This window comes from Cynoglossus semilaevis, chromosome 9, assembly GCF_000523025.1.
Source record: "Cynoglossus semilaevis isolate Cse_v1.0 chromosome 9, Cse_v1.0, whole genome shotgun sequence".
Lineage (NCBI taxonomy): Eukaryota > Metazoa > Chordata > Actinopteri > Pleuronectiformes > Cynoglossidae > Cynoglossus > Cynoglossus semilaevis.
In genome coordinates this window covers 2,192,657-2,202,916 of record NC_024315.1, presented here as the reverse complement: position 1 = coordinate 2,202,916, position 10,260 = coordinate 2,192,657, and the positions used below count along the sequence as shown (strand labels likewise).

Sequence of the window (10,260 nt, the reverse complement as noted above, 5' to 3'; positions counted from 1 at the left end):
GGTTGGTGGTCAGTTACCCTCCACTGAATCTTTTCAGTTCCTAAAACTTTGACTTTTTTTTTTTTTTCTTGCTTTATTCGACATCATTTGTCTCTGTTTAGTTGGATTTATTTATTTATTTCTGCAGTGAGTTTGGCCAAACTGTCAACTGTTAGTTCAGCATCAGTAGCAACAAACTCTAAAATATGACCAATAGAAAGAAAGGAAATATTGTCCATACACTTAAATTTCCGATCCTGATATCAACCGATACTGATAGGGCAGTGCTGCGCTGTGTCACACTGACAATAATTCACTTTCGCTTCAAAACTATTTTAGGTCACATCATCTTGGCGAACGCAGGAATTCCGTTATCTGGTTTTCATTATAAGCGGAAAAAAAAACGATTCTTTCCGATGTTACATAATGATGCTAATATTGGTCAATAATATATTATTTGGCCATCCCTACCCCCGAACATTAAGATTCATATCAAATAAAGTTCTACACATCAGGTGCCACAGCCACTCACAGAAACCGGCCTCCGTCTTCTTTATTCGTATTGCGTCGCTCTCCTGACCTTGAGAAACATCCGTGGAGTCCTCGGCTCTTTGTTGTGTTGAAGCATCTCAGCAAACATGGACAACTTTCATCACTTCTCCCGGTGTTTGTCCAGTAGTGCCGTCTGCATATCCAGCGTCACATGTAGCCTCCATTAGCATAACAAGGAGCTCATATTGACTCCAAATGTTGACACTCTTCACCGTGAACTGTGAGTCAGGCACACATCCATCTAACAGCATTGTCAGGTTTTAGTATCAGGTGCTGTACAATGGTGGTGTGTCTGGGTTAGAAATGATGGTCTGTATCAGTGGAAGGAAGTGATACAGACCCCCCCACACACACCCCCCCACCTCCAACACACACACTCCCCCACTGAGGTGCAGAAGCCTATACAGAAATATAAGTCATTGACTGTCAACATTGGTTTCAGCTTTAGCGTTTCAGCTTCAGCGTTAGCTTTAGCGTTAGCTTTAGCGTTTCAGCTTCAGCGTTTTAATCTTTGATTGAAACGGTTGAAGAGTTGTGTTAGGCAACTGGACGTGAAGTTTTCTCAAAGAAAACGTTTCACCCCTCTTGGATGAGAGGTGAAACGTTTTTCTTTGCCTAACAGAATTCTTCAACGTCGACCATGACCTGGATGACTGAGAATCTTTGTAGACGTTTGATTTAAATGTTTATTTTCCCTCAGTCCTAGAAGACTCTTGATTTATAGTCAACAAGACAGAACAAGCCACTGTATGTGTATGTGTGTGTGTGTGTGTGTGTGTGTGTACAGTGGCCATTCCTTCCATTCCACTCCGTCAGCATTAAGAGTCAACAGAGCAGAGCACGACTATCATTATTACCTGACTTTGTCAACCATCACCAGCAGCAGCAGCAGCAGCAGCAGCAGCCGCAGCAGTAACAGCAGCAGCAGCGGCGGCAGTAACAGCAGCAGCAGCGGCGGCAGTAACAGCAGCAGCAGCGGCGGCAGTAACAGCAGCAGCAGCGGCGGCAGTAACAGCAGCAGCAGCGGCGGCAGTAACAGCAGCAGCAGGAACAGCAGCAGCAGCAGCAGCGGCAGCAGCAGTAGTCACCCTCCCTCACCCTCCGTCTCGCTTCCTGTGGTTTTCTCAGTTGCATAAACTTTTCTATTTTCTCTCCTCTCTGTCTCTCTCTCTCGCTCACACACACACACACACACAGCATCTCCTCCAATTAAAAGTGTATTAAAACACAGATGGAGGTTTGTTTGCCCGTCCCCACTGAGCTGTTAATGGAACTGGCTTTTTCTTATTGCTCACTTCTCTTTGGTCTCCCAGGACTCTGACACAGATCCACCTAACAATCAAGCAGCAGCTTTGTAGTAGCTTTACTAATGATGCAACAAGAAACAGTCACATGGCACCTAGAAAATAGAATCAGTCCCTTCTTCTCTCCTCTCCTCATGTGTTAAGGTGAGGCTTCAGGAACAAAGACAGAGACGACACAGAGTGGAAACCTCGTTACAGTACGTCTTCATTAAAGACACGGCAACAGTTTCGGGTGAAAGAGAAGTGAAATCAGAGGTTAAAATTAAATTTCATTAATCCAAGTTGACCACTGTGATGTTAAAGACATGTCAGAAGTTGGTGGATTTCAGTCATTTAAAACAGAGGCCGTGGTGAGGTTTTCCTGTCAGTTATGTTTTATTAAGTCAGTTTCAAAGTTGTTTTTTTTTAATGTCAATTTTAATATTTTAAAGTTATGATTTCAAATATTTAGTTGCACAGCAGAGATTTTGAAAGGGCAAAAAGTATTTTTGCTTTATTGGATTGGATAAAAATCAACTTATCTGATGTGGTGTTTATCTTGGAAGTCATCGCTGCCGGTTGGTTATTTTTACTCAAAGATTAATCACCGTCACCAACAAGTTTTCAGGGACTGTGTTTGTCGTCGATACATGTAGAAAAAAAGTCAATAAAAAAAAACTATTTTTTTAGGGACTGTGAAAAAAGTCAATAAAAAAACTATTTTTTTTAGTTTTTACCTTTAAGAATTTTCCCTGACTACACGACTAAACTGGATCTTTCTGATGCCATTGAATTCCGAGCCCCCTGGTGGCATGTAGGATACCTACACTCACTACACTAAAAATGACGGAAAACTGAAACATTATTCTGAATTATGCTACACAAAAAAAATCATTTTGAGATTTCGTGCAGGTCCAGTTTTTAACAACTGATTTTATGAAGTTTCAGGTTTGTAAATATAAACAAGACTAACATTCGATGTGAAACAGAGAAAGAAATTATATTTCACTTTGTCACCATTTCCTTATCCATTTGCAGGCATAAAAAACCCGGTGCCTGTTTGTCAGAATTATTGGCAGTCACTACTGCTGGCATCATTTAAAAGAGCAGCTAAAATATTTTCCCAACACTGATGAAAGAGGTTCTGTTTTCCCTCCTTTTCACAGTTTGCTGAAACACAACCAGAACTCTGGTTTTCCGGGGCCATCTGCTGGCGTTCAGGCAGCTTTTCCAGAGTTCACATTTCTCCCAGAAAATGATTACTGTGGTTTTCCACAGCTGCAAACTGACGATTCTACTTTCCTTTTTTTTCATTTCCTCTGCATGATGCAACACCTCTGACCCCGTAAATGAAGTGTTCATTGACTTGGTCATGGTGAAACCTGTCATCATCCGTGCCACAGAGTAGACTGTGTGTTAATGCACCACCTGCACAGACCCACTCAACCATCACCCTGGACCAGACTGATTCAATTCTCATCGATCTGCATTCAGCTGTTCAAGGACTTGAGGGTGTGTGTGTGTGTGTGTGTGTGTGTCTCAGCAACTTTCATCGTCACTAAAACTCAGGAGTGAATTTACTCACGTTTAAACTGTGAAACTACAATGCAGAGACAAAACCCTCCGTCGTGCGTTGGGTTTTATTTGTGCAGTAAAAATTAAGAAAATATATTTCCGTCTATAAGTCACACCAGTGCCCTCTAGTGGCTGTCATCGTGAAAATAACATGATGTGAAATTATATATTCTAAAATATAAGTCGCACTTGAGTATAAGTCGCAAACCCAGCCAAAGGATGAAAAAAGGTGCGACTTATAGTCCAGAAAATACGGTACTTTCTTAGACTAAGAAAAAGGTTTGTATTGTTAATATGAAGATGACCTGATACCTTGACCAGTATTGGTATTGGCAGACAGTTTGTTTTATGCACACTTTATGTTTAGTTGACTGTGCTTCCTATAAAGTAAATTAAATTTTGCTTGTATTTTGTCGATTATTGGTATCGAAATATCGCGATATATCAGCGAGTCAATATTTTCCTAAACCCCTAGTGATATATCAGCGAGTCAATATTTTCCTAAAACCCTAGTGACAGTCAGTTTAGCACAGAATTATTTTGAAATAATCTTCTGTTATTGTAAGTATTTCTTCTGCCGGATGTTACCACCGTGGTTTTGTTGAAACCCAGTGTGAAGAAGTCTTTAATATTAAAGTGTACACAAATGCCTGGTATCACGTTGACAACCGTTGATCAAAACCACGACGACTTATTTCATCTAAAGATTTCTCACAGCTGTGGAACAGAGAGTTTGTCCAGTCCAGGCTCGTCTGCTGACTCTTGGCAGCTCTATAAATAATAACTGCAGTGCAGTGTGATTGATGAGTCAGTCGTCAGGGTGCAACGTCTACAATCACCACCAAGTCACATGATGAAGTCATCATCAACCCATTTCCAGTGAAAACCTGAAACGGCAACCTCTGGTGTCACAGCCCTGCGTCCTGACGTCTGTCCTCGGTCCTTCGTCCTCGTCCTCGGTCAGCTCTATATTTAACTCACCTCCAGTCCGGCTCTTTGTAGGTCAAGACTCAGGTCTACGCTTCCACTGCTGCATTTCCATACTATTAGATTTGTGTTGTCTGTGCTAAAAGTGCAATTTCTTTTTCTCAACCACTCCTGTCCACAGACATGTAGAGATTGAATCACAGTAATATTAAGCCAAATCTTCCGCAGATAAAATGCTCAGCAAATAAAAAAAAATGAAATTGCTTTTTTCAGACCCTGCTGTTTTAAAGTTTGAGGGATAGGAACCAGAGGTGTGGAGCAGGTTTTCTGTGATTGTCAAAAATCTTCCTCTGTGATGATCCCTGCAGAGTTAAGCGCCCGATGGTCTCAAAGGTATTGGTGCTTTAAAATTTTCTGATGATTGTCTTCGCCCGCTGTCTTTTAAATCCAGACCTCCTGGAAAAATGTCTCGATTGTCCTTTGCCTTGGAATCAGTCTCCGAATCCGTCACAGGAAATGGGGTATTTGCTCAAATACTACTAGTCTTTTTGCTGACACGCTTCGTTTTTCTGCTGTTTTTTTTTTTTTTTTTTACGAGGAGAATAAAGCAGGATCGAAGTGAGACGGGAAGTGGTCTTTTAATTTCAAATATTTGTTCCATCGTGGCAGGAAAGGCTCAAATTCAGGAGGTCAGGCCTAATTTAAGTTGGTCTCAGAAAAACTCTGTTTGAGTTTATATATAAATATATATATGTATATACTGTATATAAATATGTATATGTGTATATATGTATATATTTATGTATATGTGTATATATGTATATATATGTATATGTTTGTATATATGTATGTGTATGTATGTATATATGTTTATATGTGTATGTATGTATATATGTATGTATGTACATATATATGTATTTATATAGTGGTGAGCAACAAAGTGGTAGGAAGTAATAAACTGAATTTAATAAAAGATGCAAATGAAATTATTTCAGATCTCAAACATAAGTGTGAAAGTTTAAAAACTTTAAATATTGACAATATTGTTTATTTCTTTCTTTCTTTTGTTTGTTTGGTTGGTTGGTTTGAATCCAGTGGTGGTTGTAGGTGGTTGTGGTTGTAGTTTCTTCCTCTTGTTCTGCGTTCTTGTGAAAAGATTGTTATCATTAACCGAAGTGTCCGTGACGCAGGTTTAAAAACAGCGTGAGTGGATCTAGAACTGAGTTGATCTAGTTTCATTTATCGTCCGTGTCTTATCTCTCTTCAGCAGTGGAACAAACCCACAGTCACAGAGCAGGGTGTGTGTGTGTGTGTGTTTCCGTAGCTGCCGAGTGTGTGTGTGTGTGTGTGTTTACGTAAATCCCAGAAGGTATTCAGTTAAATTGTGAGAGACGGTTGGTGAGTGTGTGTCAGTGACGTCTCCAGTGGTTTCATTCATCCTCACTGTAATGTCTGTCAGGTGTTCGATGCCGCTCTTCATATACAGTTAAGGAGACAAACGCCCTGAGGTTTGTTGACAACGACTGTGAGCAGCTTGTACGCAGTAATCATCACATTAGACAACAATATACACAATATCTACGAATACTGTGTATACTGACTGGGCACTACACCAATGATACTTTTAGTTCATCGTTTTACACAGTTTCAGATTAGGTTCATAATTGAACTACTTTGAGTCAAATGATGCCAAAACAGAATCCTGTTGTTCAGAGTTCAGATGAACGTCACACACAGCGAGGCGTTTCAGTGATGCAAATTACTCTGAAAAAAAAAAGTTGTGATTCAACTGCCTCTTCCTACTTTAAAAGATATTTTCACAATTTAAATGATCTGTTCGTAGGGAAATACAGTGTTGGAAACATGAGGTCACACAGTGGTAATGAATTTTCATTCGACTCGTCTTAGCTGGGAGTCACTTTTCCTTCATGGTGGAAGGAACAGGTCGTAGTTATACTGACGTTAAGTTGTGAACCCAAAGAGGCCTGCGGGCCTGATGTTTGACACCCTTGGTCTGGACCGGGGGGTGTCAAACTCATTTTCACCACTGGGGGGCCACATCAGCAATGGAAGTAAATGGAAGACTGTATAGATCAGGGGTCCCCAAACCCCGGTCCGTGGACCAGTACCAGTCCATGGGTCTTTTGGTACCGGGCTGCAGTGGGACAGACAGAATTGTTTATTTTTATAAAATAACAAATAAATATGAAATAAATAAAATAAATTTAAAGGAACAAAATTGATCCTGTCCAAGTCCTGATCACCTAATTCTTTAGAACTTACTTCAAAAAACATTGAGATGTATTTCTTTTTTTATTTATTTTTTGTTAAAAAAACATCCCTGCTCTAACTGATCTACGGGCAAAATAAATAGTCACTTGACAGTTTCTGCAATCCTTGTTAAAACAAATTGCTCTGCGTTTTCATATAAGTGGAAAAAAAAACTAATTGAAAAACATTTCACTCATTAATATTTATACGACGTCGCGCAAAATACACAGCACACGTTGTTTTGTCACTTCAACAAAGCTGTCAGATTAGGTGTTGTCATAAAAAATGCCAGTCCAATTAGATGGAGAAATGATGGGCTCACAGGGAAACAACAATTCCTGATTTGTTTTCTTGCCAAAACAAACATACAGAACGGGAGCGCTGGAGGAGGACGGCATCTGGAAGAGGAGGAATTTCTGTAAAGTTACCGTCAATGACCTTCAAAATGATTTAAGGATAGTTTGACTGCAGTCTAGGTAAGACTGAAAATTGCCGAAAGGAAGTGAATGGAGTTGTGTCGCTGCCATTCAGACGCTGATGTCTGTGTGTTTTGCTTGATTTTAGCCGAGTTTGTGTCACAAACCCGGCTCTGATTGGACGTAATCAAACCGTCCCCGCGTCCCTGAGCTGAGCCACCGCTCGGTTGTTTTTCTGCTAAGACAACAACACGTACGGATTGCGTTGGGACGTGTGTAGAATTAAAAGTCAGTCAGATATAAACAAAAATATCACAATGTTTTTCCTCTCTAATGAATGAATCAATTATGTGAAAAAGCCTCTTCTGTGTGTTTAACCAGAGGCTTTCATTAGTGGAGTGAGGCTGAGCAATCTGAAGAGTGGGAGCTTAGCCGCGGGAGGACTACACCTGAGTGGGATGCATGTTAATCTCCACTTCCTGTTATTTGTTGGCCGTCGTCGGTATAACCTGATTCCTCAAAGTCAGGGTGACTTTCTCCCACCATGCACAGAAAAAAAAACAGAGGTGATGGAGAAATGATGAGGTCGACGAATGAGGAGAAAATATGAAAATAAGCAGAGAGAAGATGTCCTGTAAGGGATGTTGGTGCCATTTAAAAGCAGCCAGGGCTTGTTTCTTTATTTTTCTTTCCTTATTTGACCATGGGATCCAAGGTGGACGGTTTGTTTCCTCTGGGGGGTGCCAGAGAGCTTCTTAGATGGTGCAAAAAATAAGAAAGACAAAGTGTCATTACCTCCTCAATGGGGAAATTTACAGTGTGAGTCTTTGCAACCCACACAAGCTGCCACAGGAGGCGCCATTGAGTTTGGTTTTTCTTGGGCTCGTCAAAAGTTCAGCTAACCCTTCTTAACCGAGATTCTTCATTGGGCTGTAGCACAAGGCCTTGTAAATTGCATTACTGCCTCCTACTGGGTGCACTTGATGATGAAAGATGAAAGAATTTTTGCTAATGAGTATATATCTGTTTGTTTAGTTTTCTTCTGTTTTTTTTTGTGGGAGAATTTAGTCCTTTTTTTACCTACCTTTTCGTAGCACGTTTCGTTCTCGCTCCTCTTTTCCCTTGGGTAGAATTTCTTCCTTATATCTGACCAAGATGGATTGGCCTTGAAAACGTCCTTTCTGCTTCCTTCACCATCTTTGCATTTTGCCTCTCCAGGCAGGGATGTGTAAATCCCCCTTCACTCCCCTCCTCCTCCTCCTCCTCCTCCTCCTCCTACTCCATTAACTGGCACACAACATCCAATATTTTCTCCAGCTGGAGTAGAACTGAGCAGATTAGGGATGGGTCTGTTAAGGTGATCAGACTTGCTCCCTGCGATGCCCAGGGACCATTTTTCATCTTTTGAGAGTGTGTGTCTGGCCATATGGTATAGATTTTCTATCAGTTCCTAATCATGTCGCCCTGATTTGGAAAGTGATTGGTCTGGTCTCCTGATATCAACACGCTAATATAGATTTGGTATTTGCCTGAGGTTATTTGATGACCATTTGAACAGTCCCAATAGTTTTTTTTTCTCTTTTTCACTTCCATCTGTGACCAAACGAGATGAGGCGCTGCCTTCGTTCACTGCCGGGTTTGTCAGCAGTTACAGTCGGTCGAGGATCACAAATGAAGTGCTTTTTTTTCTTAACGTCATTACATACAGACGGTCTGTAACCTGGGTTTCCTTTTATTCTTATCCAAGCAGACATTTGAAACATCAATATTAGCAGAGTGCACTTCTCTTCATATGGAAATTCACTTATACACGGATGCACTCGGGTTTTGTGAAATGCATAATGTCCCTGCACTTTAAATGTAATCTGCCTAAGTATTTACCTGAAAGAAAACTTTATGTTTTGCTGCCATAAACGGTTTGAAGGTAAATGTTGTACAATTTGACCATAAAATGGAAACCTGCTGCACAGGTTGAGCATCACTTCATGAAGACGTTGGTCACGTTGGTCATACTCTATGTACTAGCATGTTCTATAGCCATCTGATAACCACACCTCCAGCTGTGCTGTTTCACCAGTCTGTTATGATATTAACACAACTGACATTAATCTCACAGACGGGGTTGTAATTAGTTTGTCAGGTCGCTCTTAATTAAAAGGAGACAAAGTACACACCGAGGTTGTTCCACGTTATTAAGACTAACACATGCTTCCGAGCAGCGTGTTGTAGATGATGAGATTTCAGCAGAGGAAGAAAATACAATAATGCAATATCTGGCAACCTTTTGTGTATTTCATGCGTAGTTTCCAACAGGTAAATCTATAGTGTTAAGAGAGCAGCTGTGGAAGGAGCCGCAGGTAATGAGCAAACAGTTATGGAAGGCTGCCGGTGCCTCCTGAGACACTGAGAGGCTTCTTTAGAGGCTGTGAACAGGCACCTTTGACCACAGTCCACCAGGAGAAACCACTGCTGTGAGCGCAGAGACACGGAAAGACTAATTGTCAAACGGTTCTATTCCCCGGTGAATGCTGCAGTGCTACTGTGGGTGTTCCGCTTGATTGGAGTTCCCGGTGGTTGATCACCGTGTCACAGCAGGGCTGCAACCTCAGCACAGAGGAGTTGGAGGCTGATTCAACGATCCAAGAGTTGAAAGGGTCTCTTTAGGGTAAATAAAGGGGTCAAAATAACCGCTGTGAAATGGGCGGAGCTTACGATTGACCACTTCCTGCAATAGTATAAGAAAATAAAATTCTGGATTAAAAATATTTTTTGAAAAAGAAATGACATATATACATATGTACTGTATGTATGTTTACATATATTCATATATATATTTGTGTATATATATATGTATACAGTACATACTATACATATGTATATGTATATATGAATGTATTGACAGGGTGCTACCTTAGCTAACATTCCGCGTGTCATATAAAAACATGAAAGCTAATGCTGCTAAACTGGCGCTAAATGCTACTTTTTCCCATGTGCCCCTGCAGGTCATCTGATGGTGCGTGCGCCGCGGGAACGGTTGTGGTGAGCCGTCTGAAGATGGGGGAGATGGAGGAGGTGGACGTAGACCACATCGCCACTGACATCCCATCACAGAAGGTAAAAATACCTTAAGTCTCCACATGCTAGGTGCTAATGCTAAGGTCAGTTAGTCTGTCTGTAGTATCTGTGAGTACAGTTGTGACTCAGTCATGTTTACACTGGAATTCGTTGCCAACTTAAAACCTTTGGTCACGTGACCA

At 40.9% G+C, this 10,260-nt stretch overlaps 1 protein-coding gene across 3 annotated transcripts in view; it reads left to right on the top strand.

The window, feature by feature from the left end:
* inpp4b (inositol polyphosphate-4-phosphatase type II B) overlaps positions 1 to 10,260 on the top strand; it is a 121,084-nt gene that overhangs the window by 64,031 nt on the left and 46,793 nt on the right. For all 3 annotated transcript variants that reach the window (XM_025058211.1, XM_017035536.2, XM_025058212.1), the window contains one exon: positions 10,006 to 10,117. In XM_025058211.1, coding sequence (XP_024913979.1) covers positions 10,006 to 10,117 — 112 coding nt within the window. The remainder of the gene's footprint in view (positions 1 to 10,005; positions 10,118 to 10,260) is intronic.